General features: G+C 44.2%; 5 protein-coding genes across 5 annotated transcripts; 4 read left to right on the forward strand and 1 right to left on the reverse strand.

Moving 5' to 3' along the window:
- Positions 1 to 494: 494 nt before the first annotated feature.
- LOC308161181 (uncharacterized protein) lies at positions 495 to 4,677 on the forward strand. Its single transcript, XM_080535158.1, has 3 exons — positions 495 to 1,386; positions 2,266 to 2,763; positions 3,648 to 4,677. Exons 1-3 carry the CDS (start codon positions 504 to 506, stop codon positions 4,010 to 4,012), a joined length of 1,746 nt encoding a protein of 581 aa, XP_080391284.1. The 5' UTR covers positions 495 to 503; the 3' UTR covers positions 4,013 to 4,677.
- Positions 4,678 to 4,939: 262 nt separating this feature from the next.
- timm10 (translocase of inner mitochondrial membrane 10 homolog (yeast)) lies at positions 4,940 to 5,728 on the forward strand. Its single transcript, XM_080535183.1, has 2 exons — positions 4,940 to 5,191; positions 5,518 to 5,728. The coding sequence occupies exons 1-2, from the start codon at positions 5,121 to 5,123 to the stop codon at positions 5,711 to 5,713; spliced, it is 267 nt and encodes an 88-aa protein (XP_080391309.1). The 5' UTR covers positions 4,940 to 5,120; the 3' UTR covers positions 5,714 to 5,728.
- Positions 5,729 to 8,200: 2,472 nt separating this feature from the next.
- On the forward strand, positions 8,201 to 14,432 carry unc93b1 (unc-93 homolog B1, TLR signaling regulator). Its single transcript, XM_080535157.1, has 13 exons — positions 8,201 to 8,303; positions 8,792 to 8,908; positions 9,180 to 9,321; positions 9,443 to 9,596; positions 10,002 to 10,163; positions 10,383 to 10,512; positions 10,876 to 10,969; positions 11,295 to 11,419; positions 11,783 to 11,965; positions 12,379 to 12,694; positions 13,127 to 13,245; positions 13,362 to 13,484; positions 13,606 to 14,432. Exons 1-13 carry the CDS (start codon positions 8,301 to 8,303, stop codon positions 13,846 to 13,848), a joined length of 1,911 nt encoding a protein of 636 aa, XP_080391283.1. The 5' UTR covers positions 8,201 to 8,300; the 3' UTR covers positions 13,849 to 14,432.
- A 2,252-nt stretch (positions 14,433 to 16,684) lies between these two features.
- cryba1l2 (crystallin, beta A1, like 2) lies at positions 16,685 to 18,392 on the reverse strand (the record flags this gene model as incomplete). Its single annotated transcript, XM_080535171.1, has 5 exons — positions 16,685 to 16,832; positions 17,184 to 17,326; positions 17,530 to 17,671; positions 17,902 to 18,020; positions 18,318 to 18,392. 5 exons carry the CDS (start codon positions 18,390 to 18,392, stop codon positions 16,685 to 16,687), a joined length of 627 nt encoding a protein of 208 aa, XP_080391297.1.
- Positions 18,393 to 22,588: 4,196 nt separating this feature from the next.
- crybb1l2 (crystallin, beta B1, like 2) lies at positions 22,589 to 26,963 on the forward strand (the record flags this gene model as incomplete). Its single annotated transcript, XM_080535168.1, is given in 7 exon segments — positions 22,589 to 22,663; positions 22,667 to 22,763; positions 24,318 to 24,418; positions 25,161 to 25,279; positions 25,653 to 25,785; positions 26,032 to 26,174; positions 26,792 to 26,963. Coding segments are annotated over 7 exon segments (840 nt in total).
- Between the last annotated feature and the right edge of the window lie 1,019 nt (positions 26,964 to 27,982).

A 27,982-nucleotide genomic window follows, 5' to 3' on the forward strand; every position in this document is an offset into this window, starting at 1 on the left:
AGAAACACACCCTGCAGTCCCACCCTACACCTAATTTTCAGAGAGTTCCTCAGCCCTTGTTGATGCCATCACCTTGGCTTGCCCCGACGCCAATAGAACTACAGTTCCCTCTAGTAGCCCCAGCTGGGCATTGCCCATCCAAACGACAAGTGCCAGGAGACCCATGTCAGTCTGAGAGGAGTGGGGTTGATGGAGGCACCAGGACGAGGGAGAGAATCTGCAAGAAGGAAAAGAAGGATTTCATGCTAAAGCAGGAACTGTCAGGGGATAGAGAGACCCTGAAGCCTGATCTGCAGAGTAAGGTGTCTGAGGTGTTCAGACAGAGGGATAAGGTGGCTCCCCTCGTGAGGGATAAAGGAGTGAAACCCTCCCAAAGAGCAGAGAGTCAAGGGAATATGCCAAGACAGCGTGAAAAAAAGCATTATCATGAAGACACCAACACTTGCCAAAAAGCTAAATCATCCAGCCTCAATACTATGGCTACGGTAGCTGGGCTGGTCACCATGGAACCCCCAAAACGGAAACGAGGAAGACCTCGGAAGATACGTCCAGAAGACAACGATTTCCCTGTCTATTCAGTTCCCTCAAGCAAAGGCCACGACGGGGAAACTGTCACTAATAAGAGGAGAAGAGAGGAGTCAGGAGAAGAGAGGGAAACGTCAAAGAGAGAGTACAGGAAGTCGTTAAGGCTCAGGGAGAGACTTGTTGAAGAGGAGGGAATGAAGAAGAGTGTTGTGGAGGACAAACCTGAGTCAAGTCTTCAGAAAACTTCCCCCGTTTTCAGAGAGGAGACAGTTCACTCAGGATGTTGTAGCAATTTGATTGGACGCAGTCCAGAACCCCAGCCCTTTGGTTTAAAACAGACCTCAAGTCTAGAGAGAACTGAGGGAACTCCAGCGAACAAAGACAAAGTGAGAAACCCAGCAAACAAGTTGACGCCCTCAAAGCGGACGCCCGTGGTTACTCTGAAGAAGTTCCAAGAAATCCTGAAGCAGAGACACCAGAAGACAAAGTCAGACAAAAGCACAGAGAACAAACAGACAAGTGAAACAGAAAGAGAGAAACAACGTGAAGCGAAATTGGTGGAACCAACTGAAAAAGACAACAGTGGTAAAGAATCTATGAAGGTGATGGACAAATGCACTATCCAGTCGCTAGAAAGCAACGCAATTGAACAAGAGGTGACGGAAAGAGTGGCGGTCGAGATGGACATTTCCAGTGAAGAGATGGGCGTGGACAGTGGGGTCCATCAGACGCTGGTTTATGCAGCCAAAGAGCATGTGAGCGCAGGAGAAGAAGAGGAGGTTGATGTGCGTGTAGAAAAGGAAGTCAGTCTGGGGATAGATAAAAGATGGGAGGAGTGTCCAACTTTAAATCCTGATTCAGGTAGGCCTAAATATATTTGCAATTAATTCAGTGTGTGTTGTTAATGTTGTTATAATATGATAATGTATAGATATGATATGATAGATATGATGTATAGATATGATAGATCACTTTTCAAAAAATGCCGGTCGAGAGAGGGCCCAGAAATCTAGGTGTAATAGCAGTATACAGAGTAGATTGTCCTACAAAGACACTTTAGATTTAGTAATCTAAAAATTAATTAGACCCCTATACTTTCCCCTTTTTAATTAATTAGACCCCTATACTTTACCCTTTATTTTCTTTGTTTCTTTTTATTTTACTACTCAATCTTTTCCGTTTGTAAAGCATCTTTGAGTGTCAAGAAAAGCACTATATAAGTCTATTATTATTATTATTAACGTTAAAATACAACAAATAATGTAGTGTATACAGTACTCTGCATAAATAAGGGACAGTGAAGCATTTTGTGTACATGTTTCACCATTCAGAAATTACATCTCTTTTATACATGGTCCCTCTATGTCGAAATTAAAAGTAATGGGACAGATTTCCAAATTAAGCACTCATGTTTTAGTATTTGGTCGACAGTCCTTTGCATACAAAAAGTGTTTGAAATCTGTTCGTGACCCATTGATCCCACCAGACACTGGGTACATTAGCTGGTGATGTTCTGCCAGTACTGCAGAACAGAAAATAGTTTTTTTACTGTGTAGCTGGAAGATTTTATCATTTTATATTGACCTATTTTCACACATATCTTCAACATATGGTCAGACAGTAATAGAAGTGAACATTACAAGGGATGTTTGTAAACTAATAGTATAACATTAGTACTGTACAGAACACATCGCAACCTCCTGTAATTTCTATACTGTATTTCTCTGCTTTTCTGAACAGGTTTGCAGGTGAACAAAGACAAAGTGAGAAACCCAGCAAACAAGTTGACGCCCTCAAAGCGGATGCCCGTGGTTACTCTGAAGAAGTTCCAAGAAATCCTGAAGCAGAGTTACCAGAAGACAAAGTCAGACAAAAGCACAGAGAACAAACAGACAAGTGAAACAGAAAGAGAGAAACAACGTGAAGCGAAATTGGTGGAACCAACTGAAAAAGACAACAGTGGTAAAGAATCTATGAAGGTGATGGACAAAGGCACTATCCAGTCGCTAGAAAGCAACGCAATTGAACAAGAGGTGACGGAAAGAGTGGCGGTCGAGATGGACATTTCCAGTGAAGAGATGGCCGTGGACAGTGGGGTCCATCAGACGCTGGTTTATGCAGCCAAAGAGCATGTGAGCGCAGGAGAAGAAGAGGAGGTTGATGTGCGTGTAGAAAAGGAAGTCAGTCTGGGGATAGATAAAAGATGGGAGGAGTGTCCAACTTTAAATCCTGATTCAGGTAGGCCTAAATATATTTGCAATTAATTCAGTGTGTGTTGTTAATGTTGTTATAATATGATAATGTATAGATATGATAGATATGATATGATAGATATGATGTATAGATATCATAGATCACTTTTCAAAAAATGCCGGTCGAGAGAGGGCCCAGAAATCTAGGTGTAATTGCAGTATACAGAGTAGATTGTCCTACAAAGACACTTTAGATTTAGTAATCTAAAAATTAATTAGACCCCTATACTTTCCCCTTTTTAATTAATTAGACCCCTATACTTACCCCTTTATTTTCTTTGTTTCTTTTTATTTTACTACTCAATCTTTTCCGTTTGTAAAGCGTCTTTGAGTGTCAAGAAAAGCACTATATAAGTCTATTATTATTATTAACGTTAAAATACAACAAATAATGTAGTGTATACAGTACTCTGCATAAATAAGGGACAGTGAAGCATTTTGTGTACATGTTTCACCATTCAGAAATTACATCTCTTGTATACATGGTCCCTCTATGTCGAAATTAAAAGTAATGGGACAGATTTCCAAATTAAGCACTCATGTTTTAGTATTTGGTCGACAGTCCTTTGCATACAAAAAGTGTTTGAAATCTGTTCGTGACCCATTGATCCCACCAGACACTGGGTACATTAGCTGGTGATGTTCTGCCAGTACTGCAGAACAGAAAATAGTTTTTTACTGTGTAGCTGGAAGATTTTATCATTTTATATTGACCTATTTTCACACATATCTTCAACATATGGTCAGACAGTAATAGAAGTGAACATTACAAGGGATGTTTGTAAACGAATAGTATAACATTAGTACTGTACAGAACACATCGCAACCTCCTGTGATTTCTATACTGTATTTCTCTGCTTTTCTGAACAGGTTTGCAGGTGAACAGCAATGCAAGAGAATTGATGCTGCAGGGCCTCACCCATGACCACATGCACCTCCCACAAAAAAACAAAATGGAGGTCCGCCATTTGAATTTACAGACCTGTCAGGTAACTCATCCCCCTGCTCTGGGATCCAGCAAGGTCACTACCAGGTCCACTGGAAGCTGGGAGGAGGAGGAGGATGATGAGGATAATGAGGATGAGGATGTGGACATTCTAGTGTGCTCTCCTTGCTCTCCAAGATTGTTGGGGGCGGAACTTGGGGCTACTGAACTGACTGGGGAAGAAGAGGAGGAGGAAGAAGAAGAAGAAGAAGATGACGAGGAAAACGATGTTGATGTAATTGGAGATTAGGTAGTCTAAGCACCTACCACATACTGGTAACTTTGAAACCTCAAGTATGAAAGTCAATGATACTTGTCAATGAATTTTGCTACAAAGCAGCATCAGCCAAGTTGTTTAACAGGCTTGTCACACTAACTACTCTTTTGTTTAATTGAATTTCATGGTTTTATCCCAATTAAGAATTCAGCCAGTCAGACTGAAATTATAAGCGCTTATAATGGTCACCTCTAGAATTAACACTACAATTTGTCAAATTACTACAGTGCTGTCTTATGTTCTATAATTGTGTTTTCTTGAGTGGTAGCCTATTAGTGTGCAAGACCTTTTGTGACAATAGAATATATGTTTGTTATTACATTTAGTGTTTAATATTTATTGTTGTTATTGGTTTGCTTATTCCCAGCAGACCTCACAACTGTGGATATGTGGGGTCCAGCTCCCCTATGTTGGCAACCACAAGAATTCACTCCTACGGGATAGTGGTCATACAGTCGGTCATAGTTGTGAGGTTTGCTTGGGCCAACTAAATCTCAATTATCCCATAGATTTATGTTCTCTATTGTGTACAAGTATGCATAAACCTGTTATAGTCAGTGTTTGAAAAGTATTATTGTTATGTAATGTTCGCTCTCAATTGATTGCAATGTGAATTGTCAAACAAGAGTGAGTTTAATTTTTCCAGAGCCTGTTCCAATACCTTCCCTCTGAGGTAAAAATGTGTGTAAAAAAAGTAAACCAAAGATTTACACAGTAAAAATAAAAAAAAGTTCACACAACACCGTTGGCAACTATCCATGTAATCGGTTCTTAATTGTGATTCCACCAAGGTGCAACCAGAGTTTTTTTTTTTTGTTGCCACCTATCTTTGCCATATTATGGATTTGAGAGATGTTTGAATGTACAACTTTATTGACAGCGGAAGTGGGTGACCGTTTTTCCTGACCGGGGGAACACATGTGTTTTTCCGCTGAAGCTGAAGGTTACGTTGAGTACGGGTCGTGCCAGTTGGTGAGCCGCTGACAGTCAAGTATATCCAGCTGTACCCTTCTCCAGAAAGTGGTGATTTGGTCTTTCACATCTTGGGGAAAGTCTGGTCCGGAGCAGTCAAAACGCAGACATGGACCCCATGAAGGCACAGCAATTGGCGGCGGAGCTAGAAGTGGAAATGATGGCTGACATGTACAATCGGTAATGCTAACTAGCTTGCTTGCTTTCCACCGAAATAATCTAATAGTTGCCAATGTCAGTGTGTCTTCCCGGAAGATTTGTAGTTTTGCTTTTGTTTTAACGGGTTTTGGTGATGATTAGTGCACTGATGTAAATCGCCGATTAGCCAGCTTTAGCTAGCTAGCTGTCAGACTAAAGCAATCGGTTATGATGTTATTGAATGACATGACGCATTGGCAGCTTGTTACATGCATCTATGCATTGTCTCTTGTTTGTAGCCTGTGTTTCCTTTGTAATTGCACTGTTCTGACATTCGTCTGATTTGTGTTATCGCCTCCTTCCTCCAGAATGACCAACGCTTGCCACAGAAAGTGTGTGCCTCCCCACTACCATGAGGCGGAGCTGTCCAAGGGGGAGGCGGTCTGCCTGGACCGGTGTGTCGCCAAGTACCTGGACCTCCACGAAAGACTGGGGCGCAAGCTCACTGAGCTGTCCGTGCAGGACGAGGAGACCATGAGGAAGGCAGCCGTCGGTATCGAGTAGACTGAGACTGAGAAGAGAGGGATGGGGTGGGGTGGGTTACAACCGTTTGTGGGGGGTTAAGTAGGGCCAAACTGAATCTGGCTGCAGGATTTCCTCCTCCAGCTTCAAGAAACTATTTGAAATCTAGAACACATGCCTAATACTTATCATGTTAGGCAAACATGTGGAGGTAATTTACAGAACTCTTCCTTGCAGCTGCCGTCCGGCCTTAACAAGGGGGTAGGTAGGTAGGTACAGTGGGTGTGGGTGCATGGAGAGGGGGAACTCCAGGCCATGTGACCTGACCAGAATAGGGAGTTGTGGTGTGAAGGGAGTTTGGGGCAAGAGAAGGTGAAATGGAGTGGTTGTTGATGTCTTATTTATGTCTGTGTGGAGAAGAACTGTGGTTGTACTTGTGGTTTGAGCCAAGCAAATTCCTTTTTTATACCGGAGAGAGATTCTATTCATAATATTCAGCCAGTTATACACTCTCTTGGAACTGTGTATGACTAGTCGTCATAGAAACAGGTTGTCGATGGGTTCCTTTTTGTTCTGTGATCATGTTATAATAGTGATGATGATGGATTACACTTGGTTTGATACTAGTGCAGGAATGCTTATCAGTGTCAATACATGTTAATATTGATCGGGCTGTTTCTGTTCTGTTTCTGTTCTTCCTCTGTTCTTCTGTTCTGTTTCTGTTCTGTTCTGTTTCTGGCGTTTGTTTTACATGTTGAAAATTGTCTTCTCTCATGACATTTTGGAAACGTTTTGTTTTTGTTCAACATTCAATGCTAATAAATATTGATATTAATTCTACAGTACTTCTTCTTTGATGTTACTTCCTGGACTTAGTGGTTCAAATGTCAAGCCCTTGATTATGAATGAATGAATGGTCTTTATTGTTTATTGATTAGTTGAGTTGATTGTGTTAATGCCATCCAAGAGCACAAATATGCATATTGTGTGGGTCCCACATACCTTTACCGACTCCACCCCTAACAGGAGGAACATCACACACACTTATCCTATACCACTGAAACCTGGGCTCTGAGCATGGATAAGAATGGGTAAGTAAGTAAGTAAAGCTTTATTTATGTAGCACCTTTCATACTAGAAATGCAGCTCAAAGTGCTTTACAACAGGAATAAGAACATGAAGTGAATAAAAAACATATATAAAACATTTACATGCATAGAATGAATATTAAAGCAGGGGAAAACAGCAAAAAGAAAAGGTAAAGGTCAGTCTTTCTGTACTTCCCATTGGTTTTCACCACAAACATCCGTTTTTGGAAAAGGTCTGTCTCAGTCTCTGTACGTTCTCAGTCAAGGAAATTACCCACAAACTATCCTAGCTTGTCTTGCCGGATCGTTGAGGCTAGTACCATTTGTTCTTACAAGATGCACCACAAACACAGTATCACAGTCTTCCCAGGCCTGTATTATGCATTTGTTGTCAGGGACACTATCATATCTCCTGTTTCTAGCTTAAATCCCAATTGTGTTTACGATGAAAACACATTACTACCCAAGTTCTGAACGATAGACCACTAGACCACTATAGACTTTATCAATAGACTACTATAGACTATCAATAGACCACTATAGACTTTATCAATAGACCACTATAGACCTTTATTTAGTGAAAACACATTACCCAAGTTCTGAACGATAGACCACTATAGACTTTATCAATAGACCACTATAGACTTTATCAATAGACCACTATAGACCTTATCAATAGACCACTATAGACTTTATCAATAGACCACTATAGACTTTATCTTGACAATACATTTAGGGTTAGCATTTAACCAGAAACTCTATACGTTCTCAGTCTCTGTGTACGTTCCCAGTCTCTGTGTACGTTCTCAGTCTCTGTGTACGTTCTCAGTCTCTGTGTACGTTCCCAGTCTCTGTGTATGTTCTCAGTCTCTGCTAGACCTTGCACCAAAAATCCAGCTACACAGTCAGTATCAACATTACAGTTTTTTTCTTTTGCACACCTCTTTCAACTAGTCAGTCTGTGTACGTGAATATAAGAGCAGGGGAAAACAGTACAAATAAAAGGTAAAGAAAATACAAGAAAAATAATAATAATAATAATAATTTTTAAAAAAGGGCTAGTTGATAAAATATTTAAAGTGCAGTAGCTGGCAAATGAGCAGTGGGCAGGTGCAGATAATGCATGCACTCCCAGCCTGAAAACATGAACTGGTGATGGGATTGAAGTAATGCGTACTGATAATCATGATACCGTATTGGCAATGAAATGAAATAGATACTAGATAGTGCCAGCTCAGATGTTCTCTAATCTCCGAATTAAACAGATAGATTGTAATAGTTGTGCTGCAGATCATGTTGCAGTTGCACAATGGCTTTCAGTAATTACCCACTATACCTTTAAGACGAATCGAAAGAAGGAAGTAGTCAGAGCTAAGTTTCATTTCCTTGGAGAGAGTTACATGTTTAGATCTGCATATACACTAGAAAGGAGAAGTGTATCATATGATGTTTATTGAACATGAGGCCAGGGTTGTGAAAATATTCGGCTGTATGGGTACACGCACGATAATGAACTTGCAGCCCGGTCGTTGCACAACAATATGGTGAGTGTTATGCTTGTATTTGATTGAAATGCGCGTTTGCCATAATAACATTGAAATGAAGGCTAATTATGTCCACAGATATAGAATGACGTCATACAATTCGTCCACCTTCCTGCAACAAATAATAATAATAAGCTTTATTTATATAGATCTATATATATGTATACATTGAAATATAGATACACACAGATCAAACAGCCATTGTATCACGGCTTTCTAAAGAAATGTTCTCTTTTTGCAAGTCAAGTGAATTTAAAGCATTGAAGATGTTGAGATTAACTGTAGATTAATACAGACTGTTTACATCCAGACTTGTTGCTCTAACTTTTAAAATCTAGTTTTGCTGTTTAGTTCTACCTTTAGTTTCGCTGTTTTGTTTTTTTGCAATGTGTGTGTTTTTTTGCAATGTGTGTGTTTACAATGCAATACATTATTTCCGTTGAACTGTTTAGATTTGATATTCATGTTATTCTATTATTGTCCGCCAGATGGCAGCAGCCGACATAGAAGATGATGTGTACAGGGAAGCGGAGCAGCATGCGCCCCCTAACGGTGACATTAATGACCTGCTGCCAGTCGGTCCAGAGGGTAACATACAGGGACAGGTGAGCGGTCAGGACATAGCTTGGATGCAATGCAACATTCGACTGATAAAATAACGGTTAATAAGATGATGACCTTTAATTGTGCTAGGTGTACGTCTGAGTAGTATTTTATTATCTGAAATAATTGTATGAAAATGCAGAAAATATGTAAAAATGTAAATAAGTACCAATAATAACCAATAAAATGATATAGCATCCTCCCTAACTATGTCCCCTGTCTCTCTCTCTCTCTCTCTCTCTCTCTCTCTCTCTCTCTCTCTCTCTCTCTCAGATGGAGGAGTTCCTGGGCCCTCAGGCTGAGTATGATGAAGAGGAGGAGGAGAGGAAGTACTACAGGAGGAAGAGGCTGGCGGTTGTGAAGAACGTGTTAGGAGCAAGTGTCGGGGCCATGATTGTCTACAGCGTCTACATGGGTACATCATCAATGTACCACTTTGACATAACAATAGCAAAGTGTCAGTGTGTGTGTGTGTTTGTTTTATTCACTCTGTTGTGCGTGTGCGTGTGTGTGTGTGCGCGTGGGTTGGTATCTAGGCCTTTTGCAGATGCAGCTGATCCTGCACTATGATGAGACATACAGGGAGGTGAAGTATGGCAGTCTAGGACTGGAGGACATTGACCATAAGATGCTGATGGGGATCAATGTAACGCCTGTCATAGGCCTGCTCTACACTCCTGTGCTCATCAGGTATAGTATATATATATATATATATATAGGGGCGGTTGTGGCTCTAATGATCGCAAGGTCGGCGGTTCGAGTCCCGGCTGGCCAAGTGTCCTTGAGCAAGGCTTGTGCATAAATACATTTCGTTGTACTCTTTATACAGTCAAACACACACACACACACACAAAGTTGTTGGCTTTCGCATGTGGAAAGCAGAATAATGTAACCTTGCTCACACACACACACACACACACACACACACACACACACACACACACACACACACTAATATCTCTCTCTCTCTTTCATCCTTCTCTCTTTCTATGCTATTTGGTTACACTCCTCATTATCAATCATTCATTCTCTCTCTCTCTCTCTCTCTCTCTCTCTCTCTCTCTCTCTCTCTCTCTCTCTCTCTCTCTCTCTCAGGTTCCTGGGAACCAAGTGGATGATGTTCCTAGCCTCTGGAATCTATGCGCTCTTTGTCTCGACCAATTACTGGGAGAGATACTACACCCTGGTACCATCGGCCGTGGCCATTGGTGTAGCCATAGTTCCACTGTGGGCCTCTTTGGGGAACTACATCACAAGGTGAGAAACACGAAACGACTATTTGTCTCAATAATATGGCCATTCACAGTGTCACTTACCCTCTGTCCCTCTCTCTCTCTCTCTACGCTCACACACACACACACACACACACACACACACACACACACACACACACACTCTCTCTCTCTTTCTCTCTCTCTCCCTACACTCACACACACACACACACACACACACACACACACACACTCACACTATCAGAATGGCACAGCAGTACTATGAGTATGTCAACTACAAGGACGAGCATGTTCAGGAACAGAAGAAACTGCCCAAAGGGGCGAGCCATCGCTACGTCATCATCTTCCAATCTGTGTTCTTCATCATCTTCCACGTGAGTCGTCACTGTGTGTGTGTGTGTGTGTGTGTGTGTGTGTACTACTACGTTTGACCTTTTAACCATTTACAGACTCTTCTAGCCAAAGCAACTTACAGTTCGAGATTACTGGGACAGTCTCCCTGGAGTAACTTAGGGCTAAGTGCCTTACTCAAGGTCACACTAGTGATGGTGTTCCCAGGTGGGATTTGAACTCATGACCTTCTGATCACCAGTCCAACTCATCTATCCACTATGCCACCACTACCCCCAAAAGCCTCAAAATAGAGATAACGATTTCAAGAAGAGTTTAAAGAAAGAAGTGTGTGTTGGCGGGGGGTAGTTTTTGTTATGACTCCCTCTTCTCTCTTTTCCCTCCAGCTGAGTTTTGTGTTTGCGCAGTTCCCCATGCGCTTGTTCCTCCATGACTACCTGGACAACTACAACCACACTCTGAGTCGAGTCAACGAGTGCGGTAAAATGGCTGCATTCTTTTGGTTCTATACCAGTTCCAAACGTGTTTGTATTATTTTGGGAGCTGTTCTGTTGTTACTTCAGGGCATTTCAAAGGTTTGTATGGGTGTCCTCTTGCATGAAAGAAATACAATCGTTTTCCAGAACATGTAATCCTTTGGTCGTATATAGAGTTGCGAAAATATGAAATGATATAGTTCCTCCCACTCTTCTGTCACCACCTCTCTCTGTCTCGCAATTAAATTCAATGAGCTGGATTGGCACAATAAAGACATCACCTCACATTGCCAAAGCAAAAAAATGATTATACTTATTCTGTCTGTCAGGTGCGAACGCCAGCGGTGTGATTCGTGGCTTTAATAAGACCGTGTTGTACCGTCTGCCTCGCTCCGTGCTGCTCATCCAGGTGGAGAGCGTGCTCATGGCAGCCGCCTTCCTGGCCATGATCATCGTAAGGACCTCCCCTTAATTACACCCACCAGTCAGTTAGCCAGCATTCATCAAACATATCGCGATATGATGCGCACTCTCTTAACGTTACAGTGTGTACTGTATATCACTAATAGTTATGTCTGAAAGATACAGGTATGTGGCAACAGGATGGTACTGTCCAAAAGATATACCAATAGGTTTACTGTCTGGAGTAGGACAGTGAAAACAAATAAAGGACACATAGGATAAATAAACCTAAAGATAAAGATACGGATAAATGCATGAATAGATAAAAACACAAATAAACAGGTAAGACCGCAGGTCTATTCTCATCATTATGACCCACTGTCCCCCCCGCCCCTGCCCCTCTGATTACCCACAGTTCCTAGCGCTGTGCGGCCCGGCATACCGCCCCACGGAGGAGATCGACCTGAGAAGCATCGGCTGGGGCAACATCTTCCAGCTGCCCTTCAAACATCTGAGAGACTACCGCCTGCGCCTCCTCTGCCCTTTCTTCATCTACAGCGGCTTCGAGATGCTCTTCGCCATCAGCGGACTCACCCTGGTACGGACCAGTCGTTCTGTGAGGGCGCCGGTCACTGTCACATCTCCTTCTATTGTTTCTATTTGTTTGTTTGTATTATATTGGACATGTAACTGTTAGGGAAGTCTAAGGATGGAAATGAAGCTAGCCCGAAGACTTGAGGCGAAAGATGGCTTGTGAACATTTTTAATTCCAAATTAACAGCAAAGTAGTCATAACCCATGCCATGTAACAGTCATACATGCATGGGAAATGAAAACTGTGTAGCAGATCAAATATTAATCAAAATATTATGTATCTTTGTTATTTTTGCTTTAGCCGTTTAATGTCTTGGACAGTGGACTGGTAGAATATGACCCAGGCTAGTAGAAATTGCAGTCTACTGTACTTGCCCAACATCCTTAACCTCCCCCCCCCCCCCTCCCCCTCCGCAGTCCTATGGTGTGTGTGCCCTGGGCCTGGAGTGGCTGTGGCTGCTGGTGGGCGTGTACGGCCTCTCCTGCTCCGTCTTCTCCACCCTCTCCCTGTCCCTCCTGTGTCTGCCCCGCTCCGTCACGCTGCGAGGGGTTGGTGTGGAGGTGCCCCTGCGCTCCGTCATCCTGCTGGGGGGGGCCGTAGTGCACCTGGGCCTGCTGGTGTATCTGATGTGCTGGTCCCCGCACCCCCGCACCCCCAGCCTGCTGCCTCAGCTCCTGGTGCTAGCGGCCCTGTGGGGACTGGGCACGGCGCTCAACAAGACTGGACTCAGCAGTCAGTACTGGCCTCTGTTCTGTTTACCTGCTGCTGTACATTATGCATGATGATGATGATGATGATGATGATGATAGAATTACTCAAAGCACTTTTCATACTAATATATAATATGTAATAATAATATAATAATATGCCATTAATCTGACTTACATTGCAGTGAGTGCATACATTTTTCAATATAATATATAGCTATATATATATATATATATATATATATATATGGTCCCAGCAGGAAGTACTGTGAGCTTCAAGTTTTCTCTCAAACTGAGTAATTGTAGGCTTCAGCAGTGAGTTAACAGTGTACTCTTTTTTGTTTGTATCATAAAAATGTTGACATTGGCATAATAGGTTTTCATTCATTAATTAATGTTCAATGAGCTAGTAGGTTTCTGTAGTTTATGATGATGATCCTCTCTCTCTGTCTCTCAGCCCTCCTGGGTATGCTGTACGAGGATAAGGAGAGACTAGACTTTGTCTTCACCATCTACCACTGGTGGCAGGCTATCGCCATCTTCATCGTCTACCTGTGGACAGGATTCCCTATGAGGGTACGCACTGTGTGTGCACGCGTGTGTGTGCGTGCGTGGTTGCGTGTGTGCGTGTGAGGTGTGTAGCTATTGCACTCTGTTTTACTCTCTTTCCTCTTCTTGTCCCTCCTCCTCAGGCCAAACTCGCCATCCTATTGGTCATGTTGCTGTTGGCGTGTTTCTGCTATTGCAAGATGGAGAGGTTGTTGACTGCCAAGACTCCTTTCAGACTTCCTCGTATCCCCCGCCCCCGGCACAAGGTAACCAATCACTATCTCTACTCTTGCATCCGTGTCAGTGAGCACACTCGTGGCGTTCCGTGTTCTGATTGCGTCATATTCTGTGACGTCCGACCGATTTTTGACAATTCACTTCCTGCAGGTCAAAGGTTACCGCTACCTGCAAGAGGACAACTCGGACGAGTCGGACTCAGAGAAGAGCGATGCGGATGTAGAGGAAGATGAAGATGAAGAGGGGGAGGAACGACTGGTCAGGGAAGACTTGGCCGGAGACGCAGGGTCACAGGGCTCTGATTCGCCAATGGCTAGGAGGGGCGGAGTCAGGGGACGTCGAAGGAGGCACAATGATGGGTACGAACAGGGGGGGGAGAGAGAGGAGCTCTGAGAGAGAGAGAGAGACAGAGAGAGAGAGAAGCTCTGAGAGAGAGAGAGAGAGAAAGAGAGAGAGGAGCTCTGAGAGAGAGAGAGAGAGAGAGAGAGAGAGAGAGAGAGAAAGAGGGAGAGAAGCTCTGAGAGAGAGAGAGAAAGAGAGAGAGGAGCTCTGAGAGAGAGAGAGAGAGAGAGAGAGAGAGAGAGAGAGGAGCTCTGAGAGAGAGAGAGAGAGAGAGAGAGAGAGAGAGAGAGAGAGAGAGAGAGAGAGAGAGAAGGCTCAAGAAGAGAACGGGAAGGCAGGATTATTGATGGCGCTAAATGTTACGGACCTACAGTACATGCAGTGCGAATACCAAAGATCACGTCGCTTGTGTCAAAATTGTGTCTCTCGCATGTCAAAATATTTTCGATTCGTTTTGAGACTATGGCGAGACAAATTAGACTGTGGTGGGCTGCCACATTGTTTGTCACTGGTACTTTTTACAGGATACAATATTTCAAACATTTGTATTTGTGTTGTTTCACTCACTGTGCTGTATTGCTTTGTTTAAACTTGTTTACTTTGGCTGTAATGAATATATGTGATGCTATCTTGTTCAGGTGTTGTGAGTGAAGTGAATGTGTTGCTCTATTGAAGGGTCTGAAATTGTGCCATTTTGCATTGTTTTATGTTACATTGTTGGGGATCTTGCCTCTGGGGGTGCTCTTGTCCCCCTCAATTGTCAAGAGCTATGCCTAGAATGGATCTCATTGGTCAAAAAGGTTCCCACGCCTCCTGGAAAACCTGGAAAACCTTGGAAGTTAAAGACTAGTCTTCCGCACAATAACTCGTTGAGGACAGAAACAGTGGATAACAGTGGACAGAAACAATTAATAATAATCACGTGTGTGAGTTTGTGGGTGGGTGTGTGTGCCCTCCAGACAGTGAGAGTTCTTCTCCAGGCATGTGTGCGTGTGTGTGTGTGTGTGTCTGTGAGTCTCTGTGAGTGTGTGTGTTGACTCACGCGCCACACTGCACGTGCATGGAGCCCACTTCAGGCATGAGAAGTAAGACTTACCATGGTATCTTTTGACACTAAAAGTGACTTTTGCTGCCATTGCTATAGGCTACCTGCTGGTAGAGAGGGCCGCTTCAAAGATTGTAAAATAACTGTACAAAAACAGTTTAGTACATGGCATGATTGTCGGTGTGCTAGATAGGTTAGATGAGTGTTAAATAGGTTAAATTAGGTCTACATTAACATTCAGTTGTTCTATCAGTTGTGCTAAGGAGTCCATTATAGCTATTCATTTGTATTATAATTCCTTGCAAGAAACAGCCTACACAGCCTTCACTGACACAGTTCATTGGTAGGCCAACGTGTAGCCAAAGCAAAATAGTAAAAAGATACCATCGTCATTTGACTGGAACTCATGGTAATTTGACGGATTTTTTTCTTTATGAAAAATGAAAGATTAATTAAGTATATTCTTACTCAATGAGGTACATTCAACACTTGCTCAGTGTGAATCTTGTGTGCATGACGCTGACTCTGCTCTCAGTGTGAAGTATGTGATACATGGTACTAATTGGTGCATGATAGTGGGTGGTTTGGTTTCCAAGCAAAATGCTGTTGAAAACTGTAGAACTGCCTGACATGTGCTTACAATGATTGTGCCTTACCATAGTTTGAGCTGAAAAGATGCCACTGTAGTTGCTTCATCATTGACTTGAACACATGCCCTTGGTAAGTCTTGGCTAAGGATATTAAAGTAGTAAAATAAATAAATATATATTTCCTGACGGTACTGTATCTCAACTATTAGTTTAACTACATTTTGCTGTAGCTTGGAGGTAGTTAAACTACCCTCTTTGCTTCCCGTCTCCCCACTTCTTTCTCTTCCTCAGTGATATCTGACCGTTTCAGTTGTTCAGTTTCTGTCATTGTTCAGTAACTGACTTGTTGCGTGTTGGACAAAGTAGCTTCGATGTAGTGAATTACTTTTCTCAGACAAGCTTTAGTTTGGCAAACTATATTACTTTGTTGTAGTTTAACTTCTTCCATTTTAAAGTAATTGGTCATTTGTGAACAAGTAGTCATAACCCAATAGTTACGTAGCTGCACAATAAAAACTCAGATATTCATCTAAATATTATATGGTCTGGCACATTGTTTCGGAAATTCAAAGGTTAATGTGTAGCCAAAGCAAAATAGTCAAAAGATACCATGGTAATTTGACTGTAATTGGTAATTTTGTTAAATGCATCAGAGTAGCTTCTCTAACACTGAATACACTCATAAGTGTATACAGACACACACAAAGAGTAAACTGTCTTATCATTGCTTTGTATCGCACTCTTTCTTTCCCTCTCCCTCTCTCTCTCACCCCCCCCCCCCACCCCACCCCCACTCTAACACACACACACACACACACACACACACACACACACACACATTGAGTCAAAAGAAACACACACAACACAGATCTGAGGTCAGCATGAGTTTATTGTTCAGTAGTGATCATCTCCTCCTCACTACGAGTTATTGCTGTTCATGGTGGTTGGTTGTCCAATGTCCCTGATGTGTAACGGACACACTTCCTAGCGGAACGCTACAGGAACCATCCTCTACACGTGTTACTGGAATGACAGGAGTCCTGGTGCGCTGACTGACGCGAGTGGCACTGATACTGACACGTAAACACCCTGTGGCCGAGCATTTAATATGAGTACTGAACGGAGTATTTGAATGTGACCGAGGTGATGATGAGTGGACGTTAACGGGACTGATACTCTGGGTAAACTGCGTGACTGTGGTGGTTTTGACTGGTGGGTTTTCAGTAGCTTCTGACGGCGACCGAGGGTCTTATCAGTGCTGGATACGGCGGATGGACTGGATCTGGGGGGTCTGGGAGTGAGAGCCCCAGTTCCTCCAGTGCTGGTAGTCTCCGCTGTGCCTCTCACACTCCATGATGTACTGCTGGCCCCTGTAGCCGGGGTACTGGTAGCACACGAAGCTGCATGAGAGAGGAGGGAGGGAGAGGAGAGAGAGAGAGAGAGGGAGGGAGGGGGAGGGAGGGGGAGAGAGGGAGGGAGGGAAAATGTGTTGTTTGAATTGTGTATTGCTCATCGCTTTAAATGTACTGGTGACACAACACATTGCGTTATGTTTTACACTCATCGTTTAGAGTTAGGATAACTAACTTGCAATTTAATGTCTAGGATTCACAATGAATAATAATCACGTGTGTGAGTTTGTGGGTGCGGGTATGTTGCCGGTGAGTGTATGTGCCCTCCAGACAGTGAGAGTTCTTCTCCAGGGCTGTGTGTGTGTGTGTATGTGTGTGTGTGTGTGTGTGTTGACTCACGCGCCACACTGCACATGCATGGAGCCCACTTCAGGCATGCACCAGCCCATGGCCCTGAGGGAGGGGTAGTCATCACACAGCTCAGCGCTACGGCCAAAGAAGTTCTCCTTCTCGAAGATCATCATACGGCTGCTCTGGTGGGACTGGGGGAGAGACGGAGAGAAAGAGAGGGTTAGACACGCGCACACGCACACACAGAAATGAGATGCATAGAATAAAATTATGCCTCTTTCTCTGACACACACACACACAAGATGCATAGTCTATCGGTGTGTCTCTCTCTCTCTCACTCTCTGTATCTCACACACAAACACACACACACACACACACACAGGGAGGGACTCACAGCGCAGTAGACGGGGCGCAGAGACATGAGGCGCTCCACGTGGTAGGACAGGGAGCCGGCGTAAGCGTCCCAGTGGGGGTACTCTCCCCTCTCCAGGATGAACTGCTGGCCCTGGAAGTCATGGTGCTCAAAGCCCACCCAGCTACAGGGAGAGGGAGGGAAGGACACGTGGATAGAGGGAGAGGGGGATAGGGAGAGAGAGAGAGAGAGAAAAGTTATGTTGGATAACAGAGTCAAGTACCGTGACAGGGACAACTACAACACCCTATACTCTACTGGTCAATTATCAACAGTGCATGCACATTCAAACATACATAGACACACACACACACGCACACACAGACAAACACACAGACAGGGTGTGAGACTCACGCTCCACTCTCCACTCTGATAGAGCGGATGTTGTCCAGGCCACAGTCCTGGATGTTGCAGCACTCGGAGGTGAACTCCTGGCACTTGCCCTGGAAGTGCTCCTGCTCGAACACGGTCACCTAGGGAACACATACACAACTTAGTCTGTGTGTGTGTGTGCTTGTGTGTCTGTGTGTGTGTCTGTGTGTGTGTGTGTGTGTGTCTGTGTCTGTGTCTGTGTCTGTGTGTGTGTGTGTGTGTGTGTGTGTCTGTGTCTGTGTCTGTGTCTGTGTCTGTGTGTGTGTGTGTGTGTGTGTGTGTGTGAAAGAGAGAGAGAGAGTGTGTGTGTGTGTGTGTGTGTGTGTGAAAGAGAGAGAGTGTGCGTGTGTGTGTGTGTGTGTGTGTGTGTGTGTGTGCGTGTGTGTGTGTAGGGTCACCTTGAAGAAAGGGGCCATACCCATGCCAGGGAAGAACATGGGAGAGGTCATGTGGGTCTTAGTAGCTCTGTTCATTTCTACAGAGAGAGGGAGGAGGAAAATATATATATATCTTTTTTTAAATCACCAGAATGTTACCAAAATGCGTTAAAAACGGATGCTCGGGCGTGTTCAGTACAGTTGAACTCTGAACACCCACTATATGAATTTCAGATCGAGACATATCAGATTTGGACAGACTCCACCAATATCAACATTGTTATATCCGACTCCAAACCAGTAAAAACCCAAATAACGGTCGTTAACAGACAGCTCATCTCTTCGGAAATGGTTACATGAGGCTTCAACCCTTTTGAATAGTGTATAGGCCCTAAGGTTTTTCTAGATGTAGGCCTACTGTTTGTCCTGTTATTCCAACGAGTATTCTTATAATTACAAAACATTTTCAAAGCATAATCAGCGGGCCTATTCCGTTGTAAACTGTCAATTTATCCTGCTCCCATCACAAGCAAACGAAAATAGGCCTACATAAATAAAAAAATCATAAATAATAATAAAATAATAAATCCCTTCTAAATACAATGACATGTCCAATAGTTGATCTAACAATTATTTCGTTGCCTTAGTTGAATCTCCAATTAAGGAATTTCCAATGCAGACAAACAACCTAAAAAGCCTATAATATTGAGCCAGTAAATCCATCCATCAGGAACACCGTGTTCCACTGCGCCCCGGGACCGTACCTGTATCGTTCTCCTCCTTACACGCACCAATCCTTTTCACACAGAGTTTGGTGATAATCTGGCGCTTCCGTTTTATACCGGCGCCCACAGCAGCCCGCGCGTGTCCCGTGGCGACACCGTGCCGCGCGTGTGCGCGTTTCTCTGTGTGTGGACAACTCCGGGGCGCGCGCGCGGCTGTGCGTGCGCGGTGTGTGCCATGTGTATGCGCGCGCGCGTGTGCCACGCGAGTCACCCACTTCTTTCTCTACCACTCTCTCGTGTTTGTTCCCCTATGTGAACGTGTGCGCCCTGTCGACTCAGCACATAATACAGTTCGCGCTGTAAGCCGCCTGTATGCGCCACGGGCCAGAGACAGCAGGGCGCAGTGAATGGGGGCCCAGGGTGCAGTGAATGGGGGGCCCAGGGGTGGGGCCAACACCGTTATATTCGTGTAGGTCAGCAGTGCTCATCGTATAGCGCAACAATGACCGGGGCTATAGGTAGAGAATGAGAAGGATTTGGCTTCCCAGTGGCGTGGAGTTGGGAGAGGCTGTGTGTGTGTGTGTGTGTGTGTGTGTGTGTGTGTGTGTGTGTGTGTGTGTGTGTGTGTACGTAAAGTCCAATGTTAGGGAATGTTTGGAAACGTTTACAGTATCAGTTACGGATACTAATTGTCAAAAGGAAATACCACAGAATTGTATCTGGAATGCAAGTCAAGTGGAATGTAATGAGGATGACACAAATGACCACCTGTGCAGATCGTGTCCACGATCTGAACTCAAGTTATGATGAATATCATTTGAAACTGTACATTTCTATTCACTTTGAAATGGTAGTTATTTGCATAACTTTAATAATGTATGATAGAATACTGTTTACCCAAGCCCCCAGACCGGTTTATAGTTGCCATCAAGGCCGTCGGTGGCTATGGGCAAACATGCGTCTTGCCCACCCACTCAAAAGTTGACATTTTCTATTTTTTTCCTTTGTTGATATTCCGTGGGCATGTTTGAATGTTTAATCTCATATTTGTATTTACTGTAGGTCCATACACTGTGACTATGTCTATCTACAGTATTTAGCGCTGCCCATAGCCACCGCTGGCCTTGCTACTCCCCCCCCCCCCTCCCACCTCCATGTTGGTTGTGGCACCAGCTTCTGGGCATGGTTGCCATGGTAATTCCCCACACCACCCCCCTGCTCCCCGCCCTGACAGATTTGCTTACCTCATTTGCCCCATGACCTTTGAACTAGAACATTGTTTGGACCTGACTCCCCGGTTCCATCGCCTCTCTCTATCTGTCTTTCTCTCTCTCTCACACACACACACACACACACACACACACACACACACACACACACACACACACACACACACACACACACACACACACACACACACACACAGATCTGTCCTCAATTCTCAGTGTTCACTTTCTCTATTTGTGCTGTATGTCACAGTAATGCTGTTACTGTACAAGACTTTCCACTTTATTCAAGGCCATACCTGGGTTATTAAACAACACAAAGAGTTTTTTAATATCCAGGGTGATGATTTGCCTGAAAGACCTTGAAAACCTTGAGAACAATAGGTGAGGGGCAGAAAAATATCATACTGCTTGGAACATTCAGGAAATTCACCACCGGACATTTCTGAGTTGCTAAATGACTGTAAACATAACAGAAAATGCCAGGATTAGCTACAGCATTGGACCCCCACTTACCCCCCTGTACAGTTTCTATACATTAAAAATAATACAAATAATAATAATAATAATAATAATTCTTCCTTCTTTAGTATTGTAACTGCCAATGGCCCCTGGTCCTAGCATAAAAGACCCGAACTACCCACTGTACATACTTTGTGTTTTGTCCCCCGCCCCCACCTGTGGTGTATGTCCCCACCTGTCCTACCCGCTGTACATACCTTATGTTTTGTTGTATTGTTCTTCCCATGATGGATGTATGTTTATCTTGTAGATAGTAATAGTTATTTGTCTGTATTATCTTGTAGATAGTACTAATTTTTTTTGTCTGTCTTACATGTAACGATGAATTGAGAATCAAGGACCCCAATTGAAATAAGCCAGTGGCTTTCTTGGGTTTTTATCCTTTTAGTTGACCTTGTATGTAATATGTACTTTCATGTACCTACTTCTGCAAATCTTCTAATAAAGTTTTCAATCAATCAATCAAATAGATTACTTTTTCTTATGATGACTGATGGATGATTCACTTACTTAGACAAATGTTGTGAGTCGCTTTGGATAAAGGCATCTGCTAAATGCCAGAAATGTTAATTGACGCTATGACTGTAGGGTCAAGAACTTCTCCTGGTAAGGTCATGAGGTCAGGGTTTTGTGGGAGTGAAGAGAGGGCAATTGAGGACCGTCTGGAGATGAGTGATGGATAGATGATTCACTTATGATTCACCTCACTTACTTCTTAGAGAACTGTATTTGTTGTAGGTCGCTTTAGATAAAGGCATCTGCTAAATGCCAAAGAATGTAAATGTAAATGGATCAAACAAAAGCCTGAACACACTCTTTGGCCTTTTCTCCCCTTCACTGGGCATCACCAACGGCCTCACATGCTCCTCCCACGCAGCTGCTCACCATGGATGAGCTCACGCATTCCAAAATGGCCGCCGTTCACACCCTGAAAGTCTTGTTTCCCACGTCACCCATGTGTTCTGAGGACTGAGATTGGTCTATAGCACCTTGAGCCTATTTGGTATACCAGTATTCACCTTATACATTTCACACAGACGCAAACAACACAGCGCATGTTGGTGTATTAAGATGAAATGCAAAAAATATCTGCCAATAACCTCATTGCTATCCATCTATGTCACCCCTCTTTCTCTGTCTGGCTTGTTCAATCGCTCCCCTGCTTCTGGCAGATGTTATCCTCACCCCTCATTTCTCTGTCCGTACCCCCAAACCCAAAGTTGAAAAGAAGAAGACCCAAAGAGGTGTCCCCACACTATCTCTGCTTGTAAGTGAATCAATTGAATAAGTGGAAGATCTCGGTCGAAGACCTTGGTCAGGAGTTATGATGGGAATAGCTTGATTCGCGCTGGGACCATATATACCGAAAAATGTATGCTCTCACTGCAATGTAAATTGATTATATTATTATTATTATTATTATTATTATTATTATTATTATTATTATTATTATTATTATTATTATTATTATTATAGGGGGGACTACCCCAAACCTAACCACTAGGGGCCAGCTTTGACAGCTTCCTGCCTCAGTGCAAAGTTTACATAATTATTTCCCAGTGATTATAACAACACAAATGGTCAAATAACTGAAGAGAGGGAATTTCATCTCAAAATTAAGTGTAGAAAAAAATAAAATCATGATACATGTTTTAGTCCAACAATAATAAGGGAGAAATGAAACAGATGATTAACACATTAAACAGATTAAACAGATAACTCTTAGTAGATCTGTGCATAGTGGCAGCACTTCCATCACCGACACTCCATGCCTATGTATTTACCTCTTTCTCTCTCTCTCTCTATCTCTCTCTCTTTGATGATGGGGGGATTTCTATTCTTGCGTGCCTGTGAGCTCAGCGGGTTTGTTTCTGTGAGTCTAATCCCCCCTCACTGAGCGCCAGCATATAAAAGCCCAGGGAGGCCCACTACAGCACTCACACACAGATCGCCACAGCGACCGAGTCTACTCCCGAACACACACACCACCACAGGTAAGACACACACACACACACACACACCACCACAGGTAAGACACACACACACACACACACCACCACAGGTAAGACACACACACACACACACACACACACACCACCACAGGTAAGACACACACACACACACACACACACACACACACACACACACACCACCACCACAGGTAAGACAGGCACACACACACACACACACACACACACACACACACACACCACCACCACAGGTAAGACAGACACACACACACACACACACACACACACACACACACACACACTTATGTTTATAATTTTAAATGCTTATAATGAAGTAACTGAGAAGGAAAATGATGTAGGGAAAAGCCTAAAACCCAAGTACATTGTATTTATCCACTCTTACTTTGTCTTAAATCATTTCATTAATTCAGATTTTGGCAAAATTGGCTTCTGCGTTGACCATTAACTGACTTGTAATAGTGGTTGTATTTGTGCCCTCCTATGGCCATCTTTGGTATTTCTTCAACATTTATGCATTTATAACATTTATGCATTTATAACATTTATGCATTTATGTGTCATCACTGACACTGATTACAGCTAAGCATGGGCTGAGACATTAGCACTACAATTTAAGTTGGTTAGCCGCTACTGTTATTAACATGGCTATGGTAGTGTCATCCGATACATAGTAACAATAGCTAGTTTGTGCTAAGGCCAATTGCTTTTCCGGCTGCTTACTCCAGTCCTTAAAAAATTGGGCCAAACAATTCTAAGGGTGCGGTTCAGAGTGAGGGATATTCTCATTATCCAGGTGAATTTGGTTGGTGGCTAGCATGATCCAAGTTACTAATCCAATTGGATATTGATTTGAAGGGAACTTTCTACAAATACAATTACCACAAAGCGCTTGAAAGCAAACCGAACCTGTTGGGAACCTGAGGCTATTTGACACTGTGTGTCTCTTTATAGTTCGCCACCTTTTGAACTGCAGAATGTAAACAAACTGGAAATCATACTACAGGATGGGACTAGAAAGCCCAGCTGTGGAAATTCAAATAGGCTTGATCACTAGGTTGGAAGCACCTGGCCGCTGGTAAACCTCGGCACATAGTGATAGCCATAACTATGCGAATCAGCAAAAAGCGACCTCTTGTGGTTGACTATGATACTACAACCCAGATGAAGCCTGAATGTTCCATGTCCAGAATGGAATAAACTGATCCATTTTGTCATCCTCAATATTGACAGTTGTATTACAGCTAAAGCACACTGGCTAGGTCTCTGGAACAGATATTGAGTTAGTTTGAGTATAGACTACTGTTAGTTAGACTACTGTTGGTTGGACTACTGTTAGTTAGACTACTGTTGGTTAGACTACTGTTAGTTAGACTACTGTTGTAAAACTGTCTAGATAGTGATGGTGGCACCCTCCTGTGGTAACCCACTGCATTGGAACTATTTCCTCACCAAACCCCTTTCTCTCTCTTGTTTCCTTCTTCCTTCCCCTCCATCTTCTTCTCCTCCTAAATGCCCCCCCCCCCTTCCTTCTCTCCATCCTTTCCTCTGGTCTGCCAGTCAACATGTCCACCGGAGGAGAGAAGACCAAGGCTGCTTCCCAGACCGACGGCAAGGCCGCCCAGGGAAAGAGATCCGAGATGGGAATGATGTCCTACAAGGTACGCACACACACACACACACACACACACACACACACACACAAGCACACGCACACACACGCACACGCACACGCACATGCACAAGCACACACACCCGCGCACAGTCGCACACGCACACGCACAGACACATGCGCACACGCACACAGACACGCACACAGACACGCACACACACACACACAGACACACACGCGCACACACACACACTCACTCAGGCAAACACAGCTGCAAATGGACCAGGTGCAAAGCCCTGTACATACTGTACATACGGTACTAGTCTCTGTACACGCAAGATCTTGCCCACACACTAATTATTAGTGACTAATACACACACACACACACACACACACGCATACGCACAAGAACACACACACGCACACACACACACACACACACGCACACGCACACGCACACACACACACACATTACACAGTAATTAGCATTTTCCAACACATTGTTTTCACAACAACGTCTTGCCTATGCTCTGAGGTCTTCACCAGTTGCCATAGCTATGTGTGTGTGGGGGTGTTCAAAGAAAACTACATCAGAGGAACTTACTGCATAGAGTTAAGCCTCAAAAGAAAGTGTCATAATTGAAATACAATTCCAATCATTTTCTTCTACCTTGCTCTCTGTCCCTGGCTCTTTGTGCTCATGTTCTTTCTTTTTATCTCTACCCATCTCTCTCTCTCTTTCTCCACATTTCTGACCCCCCCCCCCTCTTATCTCTCTCTCTGTCTCTTAGATGTGCATGTTTGACCAGGAGAACTTCCAGGGTCGCTGTATTGAGATCGGAGGCGAGTGTATGAACGTCTGTGACATGGGCATGGACAGGGTGCGCTCCGTGCGCGTCCACTGTGGACCGTGAGTAAACACCCCACCGCCCACACCCCCACATCCACACAGCGCACCCCACATCCACACAGAGCACCCCACATCCACACAGAGCACCCCACATCCACACAGAGCACCCCACATCCACACAGAGCACCCCACGTCCACACAGCGCTGCTGTGGGACACCATGAGATGTGTTCAAAGTAAACACCGTATTATCCATCATCATGTTCCAAAAACCCCCCCACCAACAGTCACTGCAAAGACTAGCAGAGGGTGAAGATGGGAGACAGCAAAGGATGAGGGTTAACTCTTACAACACACACCTCCACTCAGTCTCTAACGCTCTCTCTCCCCCCCCCACCCCCCCTCTCTCTCTCTCTCTCTCTCCCCACTCTCAGTTTCGTGGGCTATGAGCAGATGAACTTCTGTGGTGAGATGTTCATCCTGGAGAAGGGAGAGTACCCCCGCTGGGACTCCTGGAGCAACTGTCAGAAGAACGACTACCTGCTGTCCTTCAGGCCCGTCCGCATGGTACTGCCCTCCAATCCCTCCCTCCATCCATCCATCCCTTCATATGATTTATCTATCCGTCGCTCACATTATTACATTCTGTCTATCTATCTTATTCGACCTGTGGTCATCCATAATGACCTCTCCTATCCTATGTAGTTTTTCCTGGTTCATCTGTCCATCCCTCCACATCACCTCTGATCATTCATCAACCTGTTGATCCTCCACCCCCCCCCCCCTACCCCCTCCCCCCCCCCTCTCTCCTAGGACCCCGAGAAGCACAAGATCTGCCTGTACGAGGTCGGAGAGTTCAAGGGCCGTAAGATGGAGATCATGGACGACGACGTGCCCAGCCTGTTCTCCTACGGCTTCACCGACAGGGTCGGCAGTGTGATGGTCAGCTGCGGAACGTAAGTGGTCAACCGACATCACCGCCGCCCCACGCCGCAGACTAGGGGACTGTTCTAGAAACGAGTAGAAGAACACGAATGATCTTACCATTGGTCTCTACAGGCCGACACACCTCCTCAGATATCGGGAGATTTCTAATATTAGAAACACAACAGGATATGGATGGGTTGGGTTATGGGTCATAACAGGATACGGATGGGTTGGTGGGGTTTTAGAAGAGGGAGTATTATATAGTGTAGTGTGTGAGCATCACCTCCCCAATATATCTGCACAGTGAGAGCAAGAATAGACTTAGGCCTTTTTGTGAATAGCAAGACAACAAGCTCCCTATTGATTCTACTATAGACTGGACCAAACAGACAGACAAACAGAGGATCGCCTGGAGCTTTGCAGCAACAAATCGATGTCTCTATTTAGCTTCTCACAGCCTGTTTCCATGTGTTTCTCTCCCATCAAATCTCTCTCTCTCTCTCTCTATCTCTCTCTGCTCTGCTCTACTCTATCATTCCTATTGGTTCTCTCTCTCTCTCTCTCTCTCTCTCTCTCTCTCTCTCTCTCTCTCTGTCTCTCTCGCTCTCTCTCTGTCTCTCTCCATATTTCCTCTCCTTCTGTGCAGCTGGGTGGGTTACCAGTTCCCCGGTTACCGTGGTAGCCAGTACCTGCTGGAGAAGGGAGAGTACAGGCACTTCAACGAGTACGGCGCCCGCTGCCCCCAGTTCCAGTCCGTGAGGCGCATCCGCGACATGCAGTGGCACCAGCACGGCTGCTACACCATGGCCTCCAAGTGAGATACAAAGAGGGCGAAAAAGAGAGGGAACGGAGGCGAGGGTGAGGGGGGACAACGACCAGGAGGCGGAGGAGGAGGCGTAGAAGGAGGGAAGGCCAAGAAGCAGAGGAAGAAAGCCCCCTAGGAAAGAAAACGTTGCCCATCCTCCCCCCCGATCATCTTAAGTGGTTAGATCTTGTAGGATTTAGAGCAAGGGAGAGAGGGATGGAGGGAGATATTAGGAAGTAATTGAACAGCGGCGCCCTCTTGTAGCGAAATAAGATTTGCAGCATGCTGCCTAGATTGGACAGATAGGCAAACAACATAAATGATGATCAATGATGTTTATCGACAACAACAATAATAATGATCTGGCTTTAGATAGATATTCTCTCTATTTCCTCTCTCTCTTTCTGTCTGTTTTTCATGCCCCACTCATCCTCCCTTCCCTTCCTTCTCTTTTTCCCCCTCACACTGATCTTTTTTTCATCCTACCATCCCATTTCTCTTCAACCTAAATTAAGCCCCAAAATGAAATGGCACAAATGCGCCCCCCGTTGACTCTGATACGAGGGGCAGCGATGTGTGTGTGTGGGGGGGTGTGTGTGTCTGACGGAGGGTGGGGTTTCCACTCCTCTGTCACTGCCAATGAACAAACAACTTGTTCACTGACCCTGCACCCTCTTCAATCTAAACCCTAATAAAGAGATTCTACTACACCCATTTGACTTCAGCTCTACTTCCTTGATAATCCAGCAGTTTTGTGTTTGTCTCCTGTGTGATTGTGAGCCATGTCTACAGGGCATTTGAAAACGCTGGGGAGTGTGGTGAATAACACCCCCACACCACATCATAAACTACCACTTGTATTGGACTGATAAAATACCTGTTATTTTCACTCACTAACAACACTACTTATACAGTACAGTGCCCTCTGTCAGTATTGGAAAGCATTTTGTCTTATTTTAGCTCTCTACTCCCTACTGAAATCAAACCAATACTATGGGGTGTTCAAACCAATCAAGCAAGGAGAAGTGTTTC

This window comes from Nansenia antarctica, assembly GCF_963989245.1.
Source record: "Nansenia antarctica genome assembly, chromosome: 6".
NCBI classification, from domain to species: domain Eukaryota; kingdom Metazoa; phylum Chordata; class Actinopteri; order Argentiniformes; family Microstomatidae; genus Nansenia; species Nansenia antarctica.

Coding starts and splice junctions, on each gene's coding strand:
- LOC308161181 (XM_080535158.1), top strand. CDS start 504: ATGGAACCCCCAAAACGGAAACGAGGAAGACCTCGGAAGATACGTCCA. Junction 1,387..2,265: donor AACTTTAAATCCTGATTCAG/GTAGGCCTAAAT, acceptor TTTTCTGAACAG/GTTTGCAGGTGAACAAAGAC. Junction 2,764..3,647: donor AACTTTAAATCCTGATTCAG/GTAGGCCTAAAT, acceptor TTTTCTGAACAG/GTTTGCAGGTGAACAGCAAT.
- timm10 (XM_080535183.1), top strand. CDS start 5,121: ATGGACCCCATGAAGGCACAGCAATTGGCGGCGGAGCTAGAAGTGGAA. Junction 5,192..5,517: donor ATGGCTGACATGTACAATCG/GTAATGCTAACT, acceptor TCCTTCCTCCAG/AATGACCAACGCTTGCCACA.
- unc93b1 (XM_080535157.1), top strand. Junction 10,513..10,875: donor TGTTCTTCATCATCTTCCAC/GTGAGTCGTCAC, acceptor TTTTCCCTCCAG/CTGAGTTTTGTGTTTGCGCA. Junction 13,246..13,361: donor GGACAGGATTCCCTATGAGG/GTACGCACTGTG, acceptor CCTCCTCCTCAG/GCCAAACTCGCCATCCTATT.